The 23,287-nt window shown below is 31.8% G+C and overlaps 1 protein-coding gene across 7 annotated transcripts; it reads right to left on the reverse strand.

The window, feature by feature from the left end:
• Window positions 1–183: 183 nt before the first annotated feature.
• On the reverse strand, window positions 184–23,118 carry LOC127706754 (DNA-directed RNA polymerase II subunit RPB1-like). 7 transcript variants are annotated; one of them, XM_052211459.1, is made up of 12 exons: window positions 22,954–23,118; window positions 17,091–17,153; window positions 13,995–14,099; window positions 13,060–13,164; window positions 12,304–12,459; window positions 10,988–11,095; window positions 10,580–10,669; window positions 9,693–9,800; window positions 9,308–9,409; window positions 5,638–5,763; window positions 3,251–3,355; window positions 184–1,998 (listed from the first exon to the last, which is right to left on the reverse strand). In XM_052211459.1, the coding sequence occupies exons 1-12, from the start codon at window positions 23,072–23,074 to the stop codon at window positions 1,988–1,990; spliced, it is 1,200 nt and encodes a 399-aa protein (XP_052067419.1). In that variant the 5' UTR covers window positions 23,075–23,118; the 3' UTR covers window positions 184–1,987. The 7 variants fall into 7 exon arrangements, with proteins under 7 accessions (XP_052067419.1, XP_052067428.1, XP_052067396.1 ...); XM_052211468.1 differs by lacking the exon at window positions 9,693–9,800 and having other exon boundaries at window positions 22,954–23,116; XM_052211436.1 differs by lacking the exons at window positions 9,308–9,409; window positions 9,693–9,800; window positions 10,580–10,669; window positions 10,988–11,095 and adding an exon at window positions 8,320–9,252 and having other exon boundaries at window positions 22,954–23,117.
• Window positions 23,119–23,287: the final 169 nt, after the last annotated feature.

Raw genomic sequence — 23,287 nt, forward strand, 5'->3', positions numbered from 1 at the left:
TTTTCAATTTAGACTTGTTTATATTTCTTAATTATTCAATGGAGAATTAAGCTTAATATGTTTTTACATTTCTATTTAATCTTAATGCAAAAGCTGTTTTTATACAATATAAATGTATGACACTAATCTCATTCTTAATTCGTCTGGTATCATGAATGGCGAGAAAAAAGAACAAGTCTCGAATGCCTTTCTCCTGAAAAATTCGTCATTTCTGAGTGTAAAATCATAATTTTTATTCACAAGTATTGTATAAAACATCATGTTAATCCAATATAATACCAAATCTGTATGTTTTTCTTAGACATACTTAAAAGTATTGTATAAAACATCATGTTAACACAATATAATAGTAAATATGTACAGCCATAAAAGTACATGTAGTGTTGTCCTAAGTATACACTAGTTTTTGCTTTTGTTGAAAAAAAACATGTATGCTTCATAAACATGGTTTCCAATTTTATGTAACAACATTCCAGCAGCACCTGCACATGGAGTATACATCTCCTAATTGATAAACTGTTCCTAATCTGTTATTCGTTGATACACATTGCCTCTTACAAGTAAATTTTTGAACGAATGGATGACAACGGAATTTGTTCGTTTTATCGTAGCCTCAGTTTCACCACCTTTTTGACACCCCCGAATACGACTAATCATCAGTTTTTTAATTGTCCTGAGAAATAAAACAGTGCCACTAGTGAATAAGGAACAAATACCCTTCCAGAAAACTCCGCGTTTACTGTTGGTTTTGATGGCATTCCTGTTTATAAAATTTCTAAGTGTTTTGATGACTTTTTTTATTGTTTGTTCTATTACAGTCTTAGTCATGATTTTTTTATCGTACTTCGACTAGTTTATGATTGTCCCCATGGAATCATAAAACAGTCATAGAAAAAAGTAAAATAACAAAAATACCGAACTCCAAGGAAAATTCAAAACGAAAAGTCCCTTATCATATGGCAAAATTAAAAGCTCAAACACATCAAACGAATGGAAAACAACTGTCATATTCCTAACTTGGAACAGGCATTTCCTTATGTAGAAAATGATGGATTAAACTTATTTTTATAGCTAGCTTATTAAAACCTCTCTCGCATAAAATTCCATTATATTGACAACAATGTGTAAACAAAACAAACAGACAAAATAGGTAAAAATGTCAAAAATAGGGGTACATCAATCAACATTGTGTTGTAATCTTAATCACTATAAAAATGACTATAGCACAATAACACAATGGCGGGATGTATAAGTACCAAGCCACGCCAAAAGGATCTTACCAAAAATAGACTAAAAGTAGAGGTTGATAATTTACAAAGACAAATAAAAGAACACTATAACACGTGAAGGTCTTGGTATCTTCCGATGAACTTTTTAGAAAAAGGACGAGACGTTCTTTGACATAACCTTGGTTCATCAACTTTCTGCTCAGACACTGGTGACGTTTTATAAAGTCTGAGTAGCAGCTGCATGCTCTTGAATATCAAATGAGTTGGGAAATGTATATCCCATAAGCTGGTGAAGTTGGTATATTGCTACTAAGGTGAGGGAAATTGATAATGTCAAAATTAAAGTCGTCTCGTTTGTCATAGATTCTGGTACTGAGATGACATTAGAATTTAAAAAAGTCAAACATGCTTTTTCTTTTTAACACAATGGATTAAGCAAATAACTTAATGATTTTTATAATAATGATAATAATCAAACACAAAAAACATTCAAAATTCATATGGCATTCACATTACAACAGTTTAACGATGTGGATGCTAAAAGTGCCTGGATCCTGCAAATATCATTGATGCAACGTGCTAAATAATTCAAATTGAGTAAGTTTAGAAAATATCCATGCATTAATTCGAATTTAGATACAACAGTTTTTAAGTCCGTCAAGAAAATTATCCAAGTTAGAATGATATTAATAAGGAATTTCCATATTAATCATAGAATGCAGGTAGGCATCGATAGCTACTTGGATACTGTTACATCTCTATCCTTCAACTGTAAAAATATAAGTTGATAATCAAAACATTAAAGAACACTTTTAAAAGAACTTCAGATAAAATGATTGTTTTAAAGTACTGACAATTAACAGATTTAATTGAACGTAAAACAGATGTATGGAATCAATCCGGAGTTCCCTCCATTTTTTGGTAGGGTTGAATTTTAATGTTTTATATTTTTCTGAAATTTTATTTGTCCTTGTGATGTTTTGGATGCTGATCACCTCTTATTATCTTAAGCATGTTATTTAAAGCATGTTTAGTTGCACATAAAATGTAGAATAGTGATTGCCCCCCAAAAAACTACGAACAACAACTACAGGCAAACTATGTTTTATATTGTAGTTGTCCTCGTCTGTTCATATACAGGAAAAAGGACGAGCCAAGGTACCCTTTCTTTGTGTCACTAAATAACTAGGTTATTTTCTAAACCTAATAGAAGTTGAATATCTAAGACTTTTTATCATAATCTTTCATTATTTTTCAACAATATTCCATATTTCCATGACATAAAAAATTAAATGTTATAATGTTATTCAGCGCGCTATGTTGCTATTGATGGCATTTTCATGCAAAATTGATAATTTTACCTGTTTTTTTTTTAAATTCTGCATTGAAGTGCGTTTCTACTCTTTATAACTACCTTAATGCAATTCTATCAATTTTAGATTTTTACCTTGATTTGTATCTTCATATGCATTTATCATACTTGAACATCGATAAACTACTGTTGCTTCTAATTTATATATCAAAACTAAAATATGAAGCAGTTTCAGCAAGGATTTGTATAGTGAATCCTTGGTTTCGGTAAAAAAATTTAATAGCATACTCAAAACGTTATGATTTGCTAACAACGTCATAAACAATCAAAATTCAACCATTGACATGGTTTTTTTCATCTTAGATTGCGAACAATGAAACTATGCCAAACAATTAGATTCGGAAACGGCGAAATATTCCAACATCTTTAATCGAACTGACAACACTATGTAAGAAGTATTAAGCTGTGTATTCTGATTCCTAACTTTTGATTATTAAAACGTAAATCCTAAATTTACTATATAAGTCATATAATATTTCGCAAAATATCGTACCTATTTTTTAACTGAAATTTTATAATTGAAATATTTGTCTGTGTAGTTTCTTTGACATTTGAGAGATCATAAGATGATGCTACTTGAAACCAACAAATTCTAAAACGACAACAGGCTGACAATGCCTTTTCCCTCATAAGCTAGAACTGTACTCACTTTCAACGGATTTCAGTTGCTGTCTCATTGAATACGCTGGAGATTCGTTTTCAATCACATCTCGTGAAATTTGGTAATTTCCAGGACCAGGTACATCTGAATGACCTAAATATTCAACATAGATCATATGGTTAAGTTTTACTTGATTTAAACAGTAAAAAATTAGATATGATATATATATATATATATATGTATAAAACTTTCGCACAAAGCATTTTTATATAAACAGGAACTTACTTTCTTCACCGTTTCGGGATTAAACTAGAGAGATGAAATAAAAATGAAACGCCTATCCATTTTCTCCCAGGTATTACACCAATCCATCTTCAAAAGGTAATGATTGTTGATCCGATAGCTAAGTATGCTGAATGTAGTTGTGGAGAGTTACTGTTTTTTGAAGAGGAGAATTAACTGATAAATGGGTGCTAATATATCAATACTTCCCTGCTCCACGATATGATTTAAAATTCCGACATAGAATAATTTGAATAATTTATATCTGATCATTGATAGTATTTTTATTTATTAGGTCTTTCCACCTTTCCGTGGAAAGACCTATTGGTTTTCTTCTGATTATTTTTTTTTTCTTCCGCCTAATTTTTTTCTTGCGGTGTATTTTTGTTTCAAAAGATGTCGCTTAGTTTTTTGGTATATGATATCATACAGTCTATACGCTTTTGAAACTGACCCTGTTTAACCGAACACTTTTCTTTGTAAGAGTTATCTCCCCAAACACTGTTTTTCTTGTTATGAGATCTCCTCCGTCACCGTAAAAGAAAGCGACAAATTTATTTTTCCAAATTGCTCGTTATATCCTCAGGATGTTAGGTTTTATTTAGACCGAAGCTTTACGAAGACTCCATATGAGAGTTATTTCCCCTTTTGTATTTGATATATGTGAAATGTATTTGTAACTGGAAAACCATAAGTGATAGAGGCCTAGGGTCTTTTGATTTGAGGTCCTTGGTCCATAAAAATGAAAATGAGGTCAAGGTCAAAGGTCAAGGTCATGTTAAAAATTTGTTTTTGGCTTGTTATCACTAATTTTCAGAAATCTTATAAGATATCGACAAATTTTTTTACAGAATTGTTAGTTGCGACATGTCGTAACACGTAAATTTGAGTTGAAAGGGAACGGAGACATTTAATGGGAGTTTCCGCCCCTTTTATATCTAATATTAGCTGTATGGTAATATAACTCATTAACAATATATAGTAGAGACCTAGAGTGTTTTGATTTGAGGCCCTTGTTTCATGACCTTGAAATTAGGGTCAAGGTCAAAGTTTGATTTGACGTTCTAGATTTTGACCTTTGCTTTAACTTTTCATGTATGCCTGATAAAGCTATGGTACTTTGTGCAAGTTGCAAGCCATATGACCTTGAAAAAATCAACTGGAAATGACCTTTTGTAAACCGGAAGTAGCTATTTCTTGTCCATATTTAATGTAAAAGTACATAGAACCATATATTTTTGGAATCAGTGTCAAGTAAACTATCAAATGATACCGGAAGTGACCTTTTTCAAACCGGAAGTAACAAATTATCTCCCTTATTTCAAACAAAAATGTATAGAAACCATATATTTTTAAATTCAGCGTATAATAAGCTATCATTTGGCGCTGAAAATTACATTTCTAACCGAGTTTTAATATTTTTTCACATCAAAATATATCGTTTCGGGTGGAAAGACCTTCAATTGTTCTCTGAACAATTGGTTTTTAATTTTTCCTACTTTTGTTTTCAAATAGTGACTGAAAAATAAAGGACCTGGGAAGGCGAAAACAATGTCTTGTTCTTATATTTGAGGGTATGGGAGGGTACGTAGACACTTCCGTTTTCCACAGATAATGTTAATTATCATTTATCATTATATTTTTCAACATTTTCTATTGTAATTAAGAGTGGTTGCTTTTTATGTTGTTTTTGTAGATTTTCTGTACATATAAAAACGGTAGTCCTATCGTTTGGTCGGAGATAATGTTGTTACTTTAAGTTTACAGCTAAAGACTTAGATACTATTGTTACTTAGTTATGTTTAAAATTGACTCAATCATTGTTTTAAATACATTATAATCTAGAACTATTGAATTTACAGTTACCATTTTTTTAATAAGCAGATGAAGTTCAATAGATAACAGCTGTATGAAAAATTTCACACAAATGCGCACCCGTTATTATCAAGCTTCTGTTGAGAGCGGACTCAAAACATGTCATGAAACATATATTGATAACACCATACAGTGATTATCAGTAGGGATAGTTTTACTTAAAAACTAATTATTCGCTCTCGAAAGAAATAGAAAGAAAAACAAAATAAAAAATAAAACTAAAAAAGAGGGAAGTCTAAAACAATATAGCTTATACTAATTGAATAAAATAAAGCTACCTTTGGGTACATAGTTGAGAGACTCTGGATATGACGGGTGTGTGTGTTGTCTTACTGAATATGCAGGGTCTTTTTTCATATTTGCCGTAGTCAACGTGTAATCACCTGGACCAGGACGGAATGGCTCTGTAAAATATGCGAATTCGAAGTTTAATGTATCTTCAGAATATAAACATTTAACATGCAAAGCAAACCAAAATATATTGCACAAGTATTTATGAATTTTATTTCAATTGAAAAGTTATTTTAGAAACATTTCTGTGGGTTACATTTGGACGGTCGTCTGTTTTTTGACAACACTGATATATTGTAGAACAATTTGTATAATTATTTCTTTAATTTCTAACGATATTTTGATATTTTTGTGTTTTATCAGCTCTTCAACGTTTTATTTTTATTTTTAAATATTTGGGCCCCGATCATTACCGAAGAAACATTAACTGTAAAAATGCGAATTTGGTAAAGTAAAATTGGTTTCGTTAATGTTATTATATATCCTTTCATATTTGATCCAATACTTACATGATTTTAATGAATTATATATTTACAAACGGATTCGTCTAGTTCAGCATAACTTAATTGTCCTACTGACTGTATTTTTGTAACAAATGTTTTTCACCTGACCAATTGAAAACAAAATCTCTTTTTCTTGTCGAATATTTACTTGGTAAATAAATATAAATCAAAGTACTGAAGTACTGAACATCGGATGACCACAAGTTCTTGAGGATGGTCAAAAGCACTTGTCTCAGAAAAAACAACATATCTGTTTACCTGAAGGTACCAGTCTTGTATTACAACTCCATCAAAACATGGAGGTAAATAAAATAGTCCATTTTTTTCTGAATTTTTTTCTGGCCTCAATTTTTTCTGTTTGATTAAAAGTTTATGCAGAATTGAAACATATATATAGATTTAAAAAAAATCTTGCATCTTTTTGGGGATACCAATCCAAGAAAGTGGAAGGATATCATGTTTACTGGAAGTGGTGCGGCCGAGTAAAAACAGCAAACAGAAAGTAGAAAAAAATTGTTTTGACTTCAGGGTTACGTAACTTTTTATTCTTCGTGGCATGACCCACTTTTTTTTCGATTAAATCACAATTTCACATTAGTACATACATGATATGAGCATGAACATTTTTTTCTATGTAGCATTTTTTATTTTTTTATTTTCAAAGATCAGCTGTTTTGCATGTAAGCCTATGGAGCAGTCAATTACAAGACTGCAACCTGAAACTGAGGTTAATGCACAGAGATATATTTTTTTCTGAGACAAGTTCGTGCGTGGATGATGAATAAATGACAGGAAATTCAACTTCACCGTAATAACTATTATATTGTAGTGATACAAATCAGTATACACTGATTTGTTCTTGTATATTATATTAAAATAACAGTTACATATATATATGATTTGCATCCATTTGTATATTATTCTATTCTACTATTCTAATAATAGTGCAATGCAAGTGCATGGTGGACACTTTTCTGTAAAAATTCGATTTTTCTAAGATTGGATACGAGTAGGCATTCATATTTTCCCGCAAAAAACAATTACAGAGTTACCGGTCCTTGCAGGTATTGTCGCAAAACGTTCTTTGAGATATTCTTCCGCATGCTTTAACGCAATTTTTCGGTACGTGTGCATTGATATTATCAATGATTTTTTACTTAAATATATATATATATCTAGCTACAAATCATTTTCATATTATTAATTTATGTTGTAAACAAAAATATTTTTATCAGTATTCATTGAAAAGATGTATTTATATCAAACGATAAGGAATGTTATTTTGCACTCGTTTATGTGCGCATATTTATCAAGTTTATAGATCGGTTACAAACCCAAAACTAATTTACATAATGGAAATCTAGGCGATAGCAATACATCGGAATGACCTCAAGGTCATCGCGATGTAAAAACAAAACAGAAAGGACATATTATTAGTGTATAAAACTATATAAAAAATATTTCAATAAATTCCTAAAAAGTATATAATTTGAAACTTTGAAAAATAATTTCGTGCTGATAAAAATTCCGGCTTAAAAGAGTGCTTATATAAATACCGAGTAACACTGTGCAGTTTAATAAAGAACTTGAGTATCACCAGATAAGTCGTGTTTGGTAAGGCTATGTTTTTTTCCCATTTGAATGCATGTGACTAAATTTCACTCAAACTCACACCTCAAACAAGACCACACAACAAAACAGTCATATTACCCCCAAACAATGATTTCGGTCGGCTTCCTTTAAAAGATGCTGACGGTGCATCTTTCCCAGTTGGTTTAACAATATTGTATGAAGCAGGAGATGGCCTTTTTGTTTTATTATCGACTTCCGGTCTAATATGCATGTGACCACTAGTAGTTTGAAATGGACCCAGACGCCTTCCTTTCATTTTTGTTCCACTATCGTCGGAAAAAATAGATTTAGAATCATATGAGCCTGGACCTGGATTCTCGTTTGACATTTTATCGACTAGAAATAAAGAATTTGTCTCTCTTCCGTCGTCGATAGTCCGTCGCCTATCTCCTTTCATCGATACGCTGCTATTTCGTGAAGAACGTCGCGGGCTTACGTCATATTCATTCGGTGCAGGATTGCTATCTCGTTCGTTCATTTCAACGGGAATATACTTTGGTCCCTTATTACTTTGAAAAGGTCCACTCTTCTTACCTTTCATTGATACACTTTGCTCGCTGCCAATTGAACTTTTCATTGAATAAAATCCAGGTGCAGGAGTGTCATTCACTGAATTAGGCAAAAGAAATAAAGCATTTGATGCCTTTGCATTTTCAAATGTCCTCTGCCTGTTACCTTTGAAAGAGACACCAGGTGAGTTTCCTATAGATGAAGCAAGCGTATAATGACCAGGACGCATTTCTTTTTCATTTACTTCAGGGTTGATATATGTTGCTCCTCTGTTTGACTGAAATGGACCAGTTTTCCGTCCTTTGAATGATACACCATTATTCATTCCAATAGTTGATTTAATATTGTAGCTCCCTGGACCCGGACTGGCTTCTATCAGATTCGGTAAAAGAAAACCAGCATTTGCATTTTTTGCTCCCATGACAATTCTTCGCCGTCGATTACCTTTGAACGATACACCTGAAGATTTTCCAACGTATGATGTTGTGTCGTACGTTTCAGACATTTTATCTCTCTCGTTGTACTGTGCAGGGATGTACATTTGACCCTTATTTGTCTGAAATGGTCCACCTCTTTTACCCTTAAAACTTACACCGGAGCCTAAACCAAGGGTCGATTTATTTGTATTGTACGAGTTTGGTGACGGAAATCCATCAATTAGTTCTGGTAGCAAAAATGAGCAATCCGCCTTCGCTCTGTCAAAATTGCGTCTTCTGTTTCCCTTCATGGATGTTCCAGGCTGCAATCCAATCGAGGATTTCAAATGATATTGATTTGGAGCAGGTGTACCAGCAAAAAATCTTGGACTCAAGAGCTCATGATTAGGTTGCATCGAGGAATACGAGGTGTAGCGGTCCAACACCGACGCTGTCCTTGATGTACTGGTTCGAAAATCCATAACGGAATTCATGAAGTATTGTCCAGGTAAAGGTTCACTGGCTATGCTTAATTTGCGTACTAAAATATAAAAAAAATATAAATGAATTAATACCTGAATAACAGTTTTTCTTACCTTCAACTTCAAACCATTTATAAGCTAACGTTGTACGTTTATGATAGCGAGCTGGTATGGTCGGGTAATATGTTGATGGGGCTGGTGTTTCTTTGGCGGAAGCTGAAAATTCAACATTGAGATGTGAGAATTAGGAAGGTATACAAGTGTACTGCGTTTACAAGAGTGTTAAAATCACCACTGTTCATTAACATAGCATGTTTTAAATTCAGATAAATTTGTTTGCGCAATATAAGACAAAATTGAAAATAATACAGGAACAAACTAATATAATAAAAGATCGTTCATTAGCATTTGATAGAATATTGAAAATTGAATATCAAAGGCGGAAAGTATCCAGATCCTCTTTATACAAATTATATCGTTTGATTTTGTTGTCATCTACCTGCACATTTGGATTCAATATAACGACCGGATATGCTTTTTGAAGTGGCTGTTCCTATTGTCGTTCCAAGTTCATATCTGTTAGGACCAGGACTAAATTTATTGACAGCTGTTAAAATCCATAGAAAGTTAAATACAAGGCACAAAAAATAACAGTTAATCCTTAATAGTTCTGGCATAATGTAGACCATTAATCAAATAATGAAAGTTAAAAAGAGGATTGATAAGATAGATAAAAGAACAGTATAATACCTATCACTAACAGTTGATAGCTTTTAATTGGGTTTTGCATAATGTAAACCATCCTTTAAGGAGGTAGACATAGGTAAAGGAAGATAACTGTTTAAAAAGAGGATGTTTGTGTCAATCACTTTTATAAATATTTTCTAAGTTTCTAAGTCACTCTAGTTTTAATTCTGTTTCACATGAATGCTTAAAAAGTAATGACGAAACTGTTAATTACAAATGCATATGATTTAAGATTTACTTCCTTTAAATAATAGTATGTAAAAACTTCTACTTAAACAGAAGATGCATAAGTTAAGATTAATAGAAAACCTAAATAAAAGAACAGAAGATTTAAATGAATATCAAAACTAACTTAAAACAGAATACCAAGGGTATAATAATAAACCAATGATAAATAAACATAGTATGAAAAGTGATGATTACAAGAAAGAGTCGACATGTAACAAATGTGTGAAGCGTCGTGCAAATATGACCAGAGACGATTTACAGTTAAACATTTAAGAAACATATGAAAGCATGGACATTTTAGTGATTCAGTTACAAATGGATATTTTCTTTTGGACAAAATACAGATCTTCGTGCATATTCCTGTATTTCGATGTGTAAGATCATTACAAAGTAACAAATAAATGAACTTACTTCGCTGGATATTTGGAGCTGGTGGTAGTTTAATGCCAAACGAATATGATGGTCCACTTAAAGTGGCAGAGACGCTGTAATCTGCCGGTCCTTCAAATTTTTTTCAAATGATAGAGATAACACATGATGTATACCTTAGTTACAAGAGTTTCAACTGACGAAACTGCATGGAATAAATATAGAATCTATGTTTGTGAAATCAAGAGTGAATTTTAAATTTGTCAATACAAATTACATTATAATGTTTGTCTTGATATTGAACATAAACATTTCGTCATATTAAATCAATGATTGTGAGAATGACGATGATTGAAGAATGAAATAATTTTTGTGCTATCAATAGATCGTTTGATTAAACAATTAAAAGTTTATTTCATTTTATAAAAGATATGAAATAGGTTGTGTTACCTGGACCATCGCGGATTTTTTTCTTTTCGGCAGCGCCCATTGATTTCTTTTGTCCACGCGTCCAATAGTGGGAATTTGGTCTGTAATTTGGGCCAGGTGTAGCATAACCTTTTAAAGTACACAATGATTCAAACCATCACCGAAAAGCTTGTGCAAGATACAGACCAGCAACGGGGAAACAGAAAAGTGCAGAACATTATTGAACTAATGAAATATTATCAGACTCAGAATTTTCAAAAGTTAGTAACCGATTTTCATAAATACGAAAACTTCTAGACGACTTTCAATATGTTTAAGTAATTTCTTTTTAATATAATATTTATATTTCATACATCAACTACCGTTTACACTAAAAATTAAGAAAGCAATTACACAAATAAAAGATTTCTAAATTTCAGAGTATTTTAAAACATTTCCGTAAACAGTACATAAACAAAAGAACTTTTATTTGTTATTTTACGGTATAATTGTACCCCTCTAAATTTTTGTTTGTCTATTTTTTTTTTGGGAGGGGGGGGGGGGGGAGGGAGACATTGTTGTCATATGTCTGTGAAAGCAACTCGCACAACTTAAGATATATCAATGTTTGCGTCATTGGCGCAAACTTATGATGAAATCTCAGAAAAAAACAGATCAATAGATAGATTATAATGTCGGTAAAAATTAAATCCTTCAACATAAATGACATTCCACTGTACAAAGATCTATTACACTTTTTAACTGCACCAAATTTATAAAACCCATGATATTTTCTTAAAAGTAGCAGTGGTTTAATATTATCATTTATAAGTTGTAATGGTAATCTAATAAATAGTTTTGAAAAATCAAGTTTGACCATGTGTTTCGACTGGTTCCTTCTATGGTAAACTGATGACCTGCAATTAAGGAGCATTCATTTGGTGTGTTTGAGCTTTTGATTTTGCCATTTGATAAAGGACTTTCCGTTTTGAATTTTACCTGGAGTTGGTTTTTTGTATGTTTTTTTTTACTTTTCACATACAAATTCCTTGTAAACTATAGGGCTGTTTCAATTATGTACCCTACAAGAAAATTTATTTTATAAACGTCTTAAAAGAACGGCTACGAAATAAAATTGTTCGTGAAATCTTGATATTTACTAAGAAAAAAATCGTTTTCCACTGTGCTCTCTAAATGAATCAGGGGTTTTTCATACAAGGACAAGTTCACAAAACATAGCTTTAGAACGTAGACTGTTTATGAAAACTATCAATACTATGGTGCTGATTACTACCTACTGTTTATGACTAACTACATTCCCGAAAAAAAATTAACAAAAACAGCGCAGACTTACATACCATGTGTGTCAGATGGTTGGACAATATTGTTTGGTGGTCCAGTTATGATATCTCCGGGTTGTTTGTGGGCCATACTGTATTTTAGTCCTTCCAATCCAAACTGCTTATGTCTGACGTTATATTTGGCGGGTCCAATTACGGTACAATATTTAGAAGCTGCGATGATGATGACATAAAATGATAAAAGTGTTGGAAATGAGAATTGTAGAGCTCAAAAGCAAACAAAAATGCACCAAGACTAATGAGTTAAATCACTGACTAGGAATTACATTCTGAAAAAAATGGAGCATTTTGGTTTTAAAGTAAGTGAATGTCAAGTGTGCATGCGTGTGATGGGAATATGAGTATACCTTTGAAAAGACAATTATTAGAATTATGATAGATGTAACGATGACAATATTGTGAGGAAAGATGAATCTAATTAACAATAAGAAACTATTTCAATATTTGGCTAAATGAGTAAATCGACTGTAAAGTGTAAATCATATGTAAATGAGCCAATATTATTAAAGTGGGTAAATTGTATGTAAATGTGTAAGTCATATGTAAATGATTAATACACATGTAAGTGTGTAATGCATTTGTAAGTGTATAAATCATATGTAAGTGTATGGATCATATGCAAGTGTGTGTATCATATGTAAATATACATGTGTAAATCATATGTAATTGGGTTAACCACATGTAATTGGGTTAATCATATGTAATTGGGTTAATCATATGTAAGCGTTGGATGCATTTTCGGTTTTACTGTACCTTCTTCGTCAAAATAGCAGGTTGCTCTTCCCTTAATAACGTATTGTTTCTTCCAAATTAAGTCACCAGAGGGGCCGTAATCAGATGGACCTGGTAAACCTCTACCTATAAATAACATAGCGGAATTCCTTTTAAGTCAGAAAAAGTTACAAAGCGTATATTTCAACTAGAAAAGTATTCCTGTTATTGCTATTCAATTACAGATGGAGACTTTTCAACAAACAACGACCTGCAGAAAACAAAATTATTCACAGAAATGGCATTGTCCGTATCAAAGTCAGACAAAGATATTAATCGTGTCTGTTTGAATATTTTTTTTAAAAGATAAACGGAAATTTAATCTGCGTTAACGCACAGCTATCATGGTAATGGGTGGGGTAAACCGTGGATTACACATTCTCAAAGTATTTGACGCCGTCAAAAAGAAATCGTCTTTTAAACGAATTGCAATGAAGGAACGGGCACTACAAGTTTTTTACCACGTTATCATCTCAGCTACCTCCAAAAAATCCGTATTTTACTTTGATAAGAATCTATATATAATGCCTACTCATGTTAAAATGAGCATAGAACATGGCATGATAGAATTATTTCGATTCTAATTGTAAATTTTGAACTTTTGAACACAAGTTCGAAGCGGTCCTATAATACACGCTCGAAAGGCACCCATTTTGATTTGATGAACCAAAAACGTTATAGAAAATCAACAGTTTAACAAAAAAAAAAACGTTTTATTCGAATTGTATCCAAAGCAAAAGAAGAACGTCATATTAGAATTGGTCTTTTAACTTTTTTTTATTCGAGTGTCACTGATTCATGAGTCTTTGAAGAAAAAAACTCGCATCTGACGTACAAAATTCTAACTCTGGTATCTTTGATGAGCTTTTTTTTTATTGACGTAAACCTTAATTCGTACGTTACTGAATGATCCTTACCATGTTCCTTTACTTTCTGTTTACCAACAATAGAATACTGGGGAGCAGACTCCTTCGTTAAATTAGGACATGGGTTATAATTTGCTGGTCCAGGACCAGGATTACCTGCAGATAAAAATGTATGCAAAATCAATAATAGGAATAAACAGCTCCTTTATACATTCGAATTATCATATTGTTTAGTTTCATAGTACTTAAGTTCCTTTCATAATAAACAAATTTGTACGTATAAATTCACAATATTTTAAAAATTTGAATGTGAATTAAATTGATTTAAATTGAACGGTAATCAACAATGTATGCAAAATTATTTTGCTTACGTGCAACTGAATAGTCCGAGATTACTCTGTCGTCCAACGGCTGTTTTGCCAGACAAGCAGTGGCCGTGGGACGTCAGAGCTCGTCCCATATCAAAAAGTGGATATTTGCCCGTCCATTTTACAAAAAGTAAAAATGCAGGAATCGATGGGTCAATGTGAAAACTGTCCAAATATGAGAAAATAAAGGGTGGCAGGTAGTTGAATCTTGCATAAATGAAGAGATAAATGAAAAATGAACAAACTGAGGCCCGATTTATATGGATCCAAGGCCGTCAGTCGGCTCCAGAAGCAACAAAGCGGCGCATGCATTTTGGACGGGCAAATATCCACTTTTTGATATGTGGGACGAGCCCCAGCTTGTCTGGCAAAACAGCCGTTGGACGTCAGAGTAATCTCGGACTAATGTGCAAATATCTACATTTTGAGAACATCAACACAGAATTAAAAAGAAATAATGAAATGCATATATTGATGTCGCGTTCTTATAAACAAGGTATAATTGATATAAGTTCGTCCTCTAAATCATTAATCAAAACCGTTAAGCGAATGAATTCGCCTTTGAATAGAGTTATTCCTGAAATTTGAATGCACATTTTATTTGTGAGTGGTAACCAAATACTGTTTGGGTCTTTTCAACTAATCTTTATGTCATTTTTCATAAGATATCAGCAGAATTTCCATGAAATTTTAAAAACGCAGAATTACAAAAGGTAAATAGACGCAAATATGTTATGTCACAACTGAGCTATCGAAACAAGTTTTATATGGAGTTATAGATGGCTAAAATAATTCTGAAAGATTGTTGAACTTGTCATTAATTTTGATAAAAACAAAAAAGTAAAACTGAGATCCACTTTTTTATATAGAAAATAGGAGTTGACGCAACGGATAATATATCGTAATCTTAAACACTTGGAATAAATGTTAAAAATTAAGTGCTCATATTTTATCTCTCCCTAGGGAAGGCATGAAGTAATCATAAGATAGGGAAACTGTATCATCCATATATGTTATTACTAAAAGTATGAACTTTTCGAAAATGCTCTTTATAGAATTAAAATGAAAAGAAATGTGTATATGTTACCTTAGTTGTTAGTTATTCCACAATATACCAAAAAATGAAACGTCAAACTAAAAATTAGATCATTTCTCATTTACAAAGGAAACAAATGCACCATGAAAAATGTAAACTTTTCTTTTGTGAATTCGATAGGATTTTAATCTAGATTTGTTAAATATGTTTTCTTTTGTCTGCGTGAATGTCAAGATATAAACAAATGTATCGAATTTCGTTTTATTTTTGGATCATTTAATTTTGCTCAAAATTTAATATATAAATGTTAAATTTTATTTGTGGTGATCTTTAGTGGAAAAATAAGATTTCCTGTAACTTAAAAGCTCACCGAAATTTTATGATATAAAGAGAAGAAATATGAAGCTAGACATGACTTTCTATTATTTCCAGTGTGCAAAAATATGTAAGATCATTTGTGATATCAAAGTTATTTCTGATTTGTGCGTTGCCGCAATCCCGTCCACTTTTCCTCAATTGTGACATAACAAAATTCGACTTTTGAAAGGTATTGTATTTGCCATGAGCAGCACGACGGGTACCACAAGTGGAACTGCTTACCCTCAGGCTTGAGTACATGAGTTCACCCCCCGGTTATTGATAGGATTCGCGGTGCTTAATTTTAATGTTTTCAAATAGTGTTTTTTTACTGTTGTTTGTAATTTGATTGTTTGTGGGTTTTTTTTTACAATGGGGTTGTCTCAATCTAATCAAAATATAGTTCTCTGATTTCGTTATCCTCATAGCACGCCAGTTAATATAGATATGAATTTTAATTAGATTGGAGTTGTCTATTTTTCTTCGACTTATGGTTTTTAGGTTGTCCTTTGATTTCATTTAATCATGCTTTTTTTTATTTTAAATTGAATCATCTCATTTGTCCTCTCGGTACAAATGTTGCAACTTTATTTCGAATACACCAATTTCCCAAAGGTTAAAAAAACAATATATATAAAACATAAATTGAAAATAGGGTAACTTCATTAGCATATATAAAGGGCGTATTTGTCTCAGGCAAACTCGTTTCAGATTACAGCTTCTGGTTTCGAATGATTTGGTTTAAAATCGGTTTCGCTTTACCAGATTCTAATCAAATCAAAAGTTTTAATAATGATTTGATAAGCTGTTCAAACCAAAAGGGGAGGTTTGATAAGTTTAGGAAACTGGTTTCAATTTCCAAGAAACAAACGTTAAAGAAGTTTAGATTTCGAACTAGTTCGGTACCAGTTTGGAAGAACAAATAGAAGGTTTATCAAGAATACTAGAAACTGAAACCAGTGTAGAGGCAACACATTTGTCCATGTGTGACGAAAAAAGACATATTCAACAAAATGTTACGGAAAATATTATATCTGCGTCATGGCTTACCAATTTATTAGAGTTTATGTTAATCTTAATCAAACACACACACATAAAGTCGTATCGCTCTATATAAAATAAATAGCCATTCCATATAAGCTTAATAATTCGAATAAATATCTTGCTTGTCATGAAACGGCATACTGTAGAAACTACAACAAAATGTTCGTCATCTCATGTATTCATTGTCTATATCCCCATCTTCTGCACCGTATTGACAATGTCACAACCGATATCAAAACATTACCGGTATTCCAGATGACACACACTTTTATGTTTGTCTTTTCAAGAAAGAAAAAAAATATTGCAAAAAGTCGACCAATATAAAATGAATGATTATCATACCTAAAGAAGTCAGTGGTTTTTCACCAGGATTCACTATATATTCACCCATAGCTGTTCTGTTTACTAGAAAATGAATAGAATAGTGTTATTTGATCACATGCAAAATATGTACACCATGTATAGTGAGATTGTGTTTCTAGTTGTGTTAATGCTCCGAATGTACACCATGTATAGTGAGATTATGTTTGTAGTTGTGTTAATGCTCCGAATGTACACCATTTATAGTGAGATTATGTTTGTAGTTGTGTTAATGCTCCGAATGTACACCATGTATAGTGAGATTATGTTTGTAGTTGTGTTAATGCTCAGAATGTACACCATGTATAGTGAGATTATGTTTCTAGTTGTGTTAATGCTCCGAATGTACACCATGTATAGTGAGATTATGTTTGTAGTTGTGTTAATGCTCCGAATGTACACCATGTATAGTGAGATTATGTTTGTAGTTGTGTTAATGCTCCGAATGTACACCATTTATAGTGAGATTATGTTTGCAGTTGTGTTAAAGCTCCGACAGTACTTAGAGTATCAGTGATCAGTTTCATAAAACAATCTTACGACTAAAGTTGATAGTAAGGATAACCGTTTCGGAAAGTCCGAGAAAATATAAAATTTCAGCGCAAGCTCCGATCGCCAGAGAAAAAAAAAACTACAGGATTTTAATTCTTATAAAACATCCCTTCCTGCTGAAAATGTAGATAGCCGGAAGTTTGAAATTGTTTCTAAAATTAAAAGTTAAATATATATTGGTGGCAAAATTGATAAAGGAAAGAAGTCCTGAAGAATTCCCTAAGATGGTTAAAACAGATATATGTATATTTTTTAAAAAACGTTTTGCATATCATGCTACCAAACTCATCTAAGATATCAGATTTGTCATCCGTTTTAACCATACGGTAAACTTTTGCACCTCTCTGATGCATACCATAGTGGGTAATTTTCGTCCATCAAATGATCAAATATCATTGAAAATAGACAAATGTAAATAAACACTTTTTGTACAGATATAGTCAGGATTGCAACCTCTGACCTTGCATTTTGTAGCAGTTTGCATGTTTGAAATTATGAAATATAACTAGTGCATTCCTTTTAATTTCTAAGTCTTTACGTAGTGGAAAAAGATTGTAAAACTATTGCTGTTTCATAGACTATAAAAAAAGCTTTTGATAGTGTATCCCATTTCAAACTGTGGTTAAGATTAATCAGGTGTGGTATAAGTGGAAACCTATTAACTGTTATTAAATCTATGGATGCAAAAATTAAATGTTGTTTTATATTGGAGGGAAATTTCTCCCAAAGTAATGTTGGATTGATGCAAGGAGAATCTTTATCTCCTTTTTATATTCTTTGTATATTAATGACATTGAAACTGAGCTTATACGTCAAGATTGTCAGTCTTATTTGTTAAAGATGCTCAATTTATATTTACTTATGTATGTAGATGATACTGTTTTATTTAGTAAAACTATTGATGGTTTACAAAAGCTGATATATAGTGTACACATATATCCTAGAGAGTATATGATTTGAATATTAACTTGTCCAAAACCAAAATGATTGTATATAGGAATAGAGGCCAAGTTTAAGCGACTGAAAATGGTATTTAAGTGGTGTTGATATTGAATTATGTGATGAATTTACATATTTTGGCATACTTTTTAAATACAATGGTAACTTTGTACATACACAAAAAATGTTAGCAATTACCAGGGTAGAAAAGCATTATTTAGTTTATATAGTAAACTATATGACGATTGTTTTAACCATGAAACAATGTTATCTCTCTTTTTAACATACATGTATCTAGTATATTGAATTATAGTTGTGAAGTCTGGGGACATCATAAAGCCGAAAATATTGAGAAAGTTCACCAAAGCTTTTTAAAACGCATACTAAAAGTTAAAACATCTACTGTTAATTACATGTCTATAGTGAGTTAGGTAGATACCCTTTGTATATAAAGAGATATTGCAGAATCCCTTAATATTGGTGTAAATTTTTAAACACGGATAACTATACATTGCTATCAAGAAATGTTAGAAAGGTCATTTTTACAAACCTCGGTGAAAAACGAAATTGAGCATGTGAAATAAGAAACATTATATCTCGTTATGGTTGTCAAGATGTATGGCTACACTAAAATGTTATTAATATTGATTTGTTTTTGCAAGAAATTGTTAATAGAACGCAAATTAGTTTTGTGAGTGAGATGAATGCTTTTTTCAACGAGTCACCAAAATGTCAATTTTATAGGTATAATACACGATCCAAATACTTAACATTATATATACAATAAAATGCTTCGCTGGGCGCAGCTTGATACGACCGCAGAGGTCGAACCCTGAACAGTTGGGGCAAGTATGGACACAACATTCAAGCTTGATACAGCTCTGAATTTGGATTGTGATTAAATATTTGACACAGCATAGGTTTCTGACACAGAAAGAATGTGGTCTAAGAACTTGAATTTTTTTAATTTACCTATTATGGTCCAATGTCCAAAATCAAAATACATGGTTAGATTCAGCATATCAAAGAACCCCATATGTTCAATTTTTGATGAAATCAAACAAAGTTTAATTTTGGACCCCAACTTGGACAAACTTGAAAACTGGGCCCATAATCAAAAATCTAAACACATGTTTAGATTCAGCATATCAAAGAACCCCAAGAATTCAATTTTTGTTAAAATCAAACTAAGTTTAATTTTGGACCCTTTGGACCTTAGTGTAGACCAATTTAAAAAACAGGACCCAAAATTAAAAATCTAAATACACGGTTAGATTTGGCATATCAAAGAACCCCAATAATTCAATTTTTGATGAAATCAAACGAAGTTTAATTTTGGACCCTTTTGACCTCAATATGAACCAATTTGATAGCGGGGCCCACAAATAAAAAATCTAAATACATGGTTAGATTCAACATATCAAAGAACCCCATATATTCAATTTTTGTTGAAATCAAAAAAAGTTTAATTTTGGACCCCAACTTTGACCAACTTGAAAACTGGGCCCATAATCAAAAATCTAAACACATGTTTAGATTCAGCATATCAAAGAACCCCAAGAATTCAATTTTTGTTAAAATCAAACTAAGTTTAATTTTGGACCCTTTTGGACCTTAATGTAGACCAATTTAAAAAACGGGACCCAAAATTAAAAATATAAATACACGGTTAGATTTGGCATATCAAAGAACCCCAATAATTCAATTTTTGATGAAATCAAACAAAGTTTAATTTTGGACCCTTTTGACCTCAATATGAACCAATTTGATAGCGGGCCCACAAATAAAAAATCTAAATACATGGTTAGATTCAGCATATAAAAAAAAACCATATATTCAATTTTTGTTGAAATCAAACAAAGTTTAATTTTGGAACCCAATTTGGACCAACTTGAAAACTGGGCCAAAAATCAAAAATCTAAATACATGTTTAGATTCAGCATATCAAAGAACCCCATATATTCAATTTTTGTTGAAATCAAACAAAGTTTAATTTTGGACCCCAACTTGGACAAACTTGAAAACTGGGTCCATAATAAAAAATCTAAACACATGTTTAGATTCAGCATATCAAAGAACCCTAAGAATTCAATTTTTGTTAGAATCAAACTAAGTATAATTTTGGACCCTTAGGACCTTAATGTAGACCAATTTAAAAAAACAGGACCCAAAATTAAAAATCTAAATACACGGTTAGATTTGGCATATCAAAGAACCCCAATAATTCAATTTTTGATGAAATCAAACGAAGTTTAATTTTGGACCCTTTTGACCTCAATATGAACCAATTTGATAGCGGGGTCCACAAATAAAAAATCTAAATACATGGTTAGATTCAGCATATCAAAGAACCCCATATATTCAATTTTTGTTGAAATCAAACAAAGTTTAATTTTGGACCCCAATTTGGACCAACTTGAAAACTGGGCCAAAAATCAAAAATCTAAATACATGTTTAGATTCAGCATATCAAAGAACCCCATATATTCAACTTTTGTTAAAATCAAACAAAGTTTAATTTTGGACCCTTTGGACCTTAATGTAGACCAATTTGAAAACTGGACCCAAAATTAAAAGTATAAATACAAGGTTAGATTCGGCATAACACATAAATAAATGTGGTCAAAGATTTTACAAATCTAATGCGTCATACTGTGCAATTAAAGATTACTTCTTGAAATTTTTCAATATTTGAAATTTGAAAAAAAAATAATATTTGAAGAATAATTCTTTTTAATTTCTGAAATCTGAAATGAGAAAAAAAGACCCCACAATTTCTTTTTACCCCTCCCCCCCCCCCCGGCCCCTTTTTTTCCCCCAAAAAATTCTTTCCCTCAAGATATGGTCATAATCTCAATTCAAATTTCCAATGGAGTTTGCAACCATAATTACCCATTTAAATTTACCATAGTGCTAACTTAATCTATTTTATAATAGAATTTAAAATATAGTGTCAAATCTTTCATATGGATTTTTTTGTAAAAAAAAAAAGATGCAACATTTGCAGATATTTTTACTGGCCTTCCTTTATAAATATGCATTTCTTTAAACATAATTTAAAAGCAGTGTAAGGGAAGTAACCAAAACGTTGTATTTGGATTACCTCCCTTACACTGTTTTAAATTATCTTAATTGTTCATTAACCATTACTTTATACATAATTTAAAAGCAGTGTAAGGGAGATAATTTCAATGATGTATTTGATTTATCTCCCTTACACTGCTTTAAATTATGTTTTGTACAAAATGTACTAAAGTATTTGTCCATTAACCAGGACAACCTTGTTTTTCCCCCTTTTTACCCCTAATTCCTAAACGGTTTGAGCCATAACCCCCCAAAGCAAATCCTAACCATCCCTTTGTGGTATGGAAACTTGTAGTATAATTTCAGAGAGATCCATACACCGTTCCACAGTTATTGTCTGGAAACTAGAAAATGCTTATTGTTGGCCCCTTTTTGACCCCTAATTCCAAAACTGTTGGTACCATAACCCCCAAAATCAATCCCCACCTTCCTTTTGTGGTATTGAACCTTATGGTAAAATTTCAAAGAGATCCATTCACTTAAAATAAAGTTAGAGTGCGAAAACCAATGTGTCTTCGGACGACGACGACGACGACGACAACGACGACGCCGGACGACGACGACGATGACGACGACGCCAACGTCATACCAATATACGACCGCAAAAATGTTTTGCGGTCGTAGGACCGTATAAAAACTGGTTAATATGTGTATAAGCCATATATTTGTAGATATAGATTGTCTGCACACTGCCTTAACATTGAAACCGGTAGATTTTATAATATTGAAAGAGAAAACAGATTGTGTGGTAAACATCTGATTGTAGATGAATACCATTATATCTTAGTAAATAGAAAAAATTTGTAAAACCATTTTATTGGAAAAAAAACCATCTTGTTATAAATTTATACAATTATTGTCTGTTAATAATTTAAGAGCTTAACAATCTAGGTAAGTACCTTTATTTAGCTGATAAGATTCGTTATTCATAATATAATGCTCATATTTCATTATTTATATTATTTGTTGTTATTCTTCGCCGATGATTCAAACTTGCTTGTAATTGTAAAACACATATGTAACTAATCACTGATGCTATTATATTCTATATATGTAAATTCTATAAGCTGTATTGCTTTTGAATAAAAGATTATTACTATTAATATTAAGTAGTCTCTTAAGAGTTGAGGCACCACTGTATGATTAAAAGGAGACTTTTTTCTTCAAAAGTAGATGGGATTTGCTACCATCAACAATTTTGTTTAAAGATAAATCAAATATATAACTTAGGGCAACCAATAATGAGTTTCTATTTGAATAAATAATTTACCTTGGGGTTTTATCACATCAGATTTAGAAATGCTGACCAGTGATGGACTGGGTTCCTCCGCTGGCGGTGATGGAATTTTAGTTTCCGCAGCAATTATAGTCTTCAATAATAATTTCATCATCTTGAAAGCCTTCTCAATCTATACACAACACAGCTGAATAGGCGACGACGATATATAGACCTCTAACGTTACTAAGTGTACGACGCAACGTCACAATGCACAGCAACCGTCATCGTGAAGTGTCAATTCAATTTAAGCTCTGTAAAGAAAAAAACAAAATGGTTAACGCATTAACTCATAAGAAAAAATAAGCATAAATAGAGATAATTTTTA

The sequence above is a fragment of the Mytilus californianus genome, unplaced genomic scaffold, assembly GCF_021869535.1.
Source record: "Mytilus californianus isolate M0D057914Y unplaced genomic scaffold, xbMytCali1.0.p SCAF_1, whole genome shotgun sequence".
Taxonomy (NCBI): domain Eukaryota; kingdom Metazoa; phylum Mollusca; class Bivalvia; order Mytilida; family Mytilidae; genus Mytilus; species Mytilus californianus.

What these genes read in the sequence shown, in the direction of transcription:
- LOC127706754 (XM_052211418.1), bottom strand. Translation starts at nt 23,074, where the DNA reads ATGATGAAATTATTATTGAAGACTATAATTGCTGCGGAAACTAAAATT. An exon ending in ACCGAAATCATTGTTTGGGG is followed by an intron (nt 5,764 to 7,863) that starts GTAATATGACTG and finishes CATATTTTACAG; the next exon opens with AGCCATTCCGTCCTGGTCCA. An exon ending in TCTCAACTATGTACCCAAAG is followed by an intron (nt 3,356 to 5,637) that starts GTAGCTTTATTT and finishes TTGAATATTTAG; the next exon opens with GTCATTCAGATGTACCTGGT.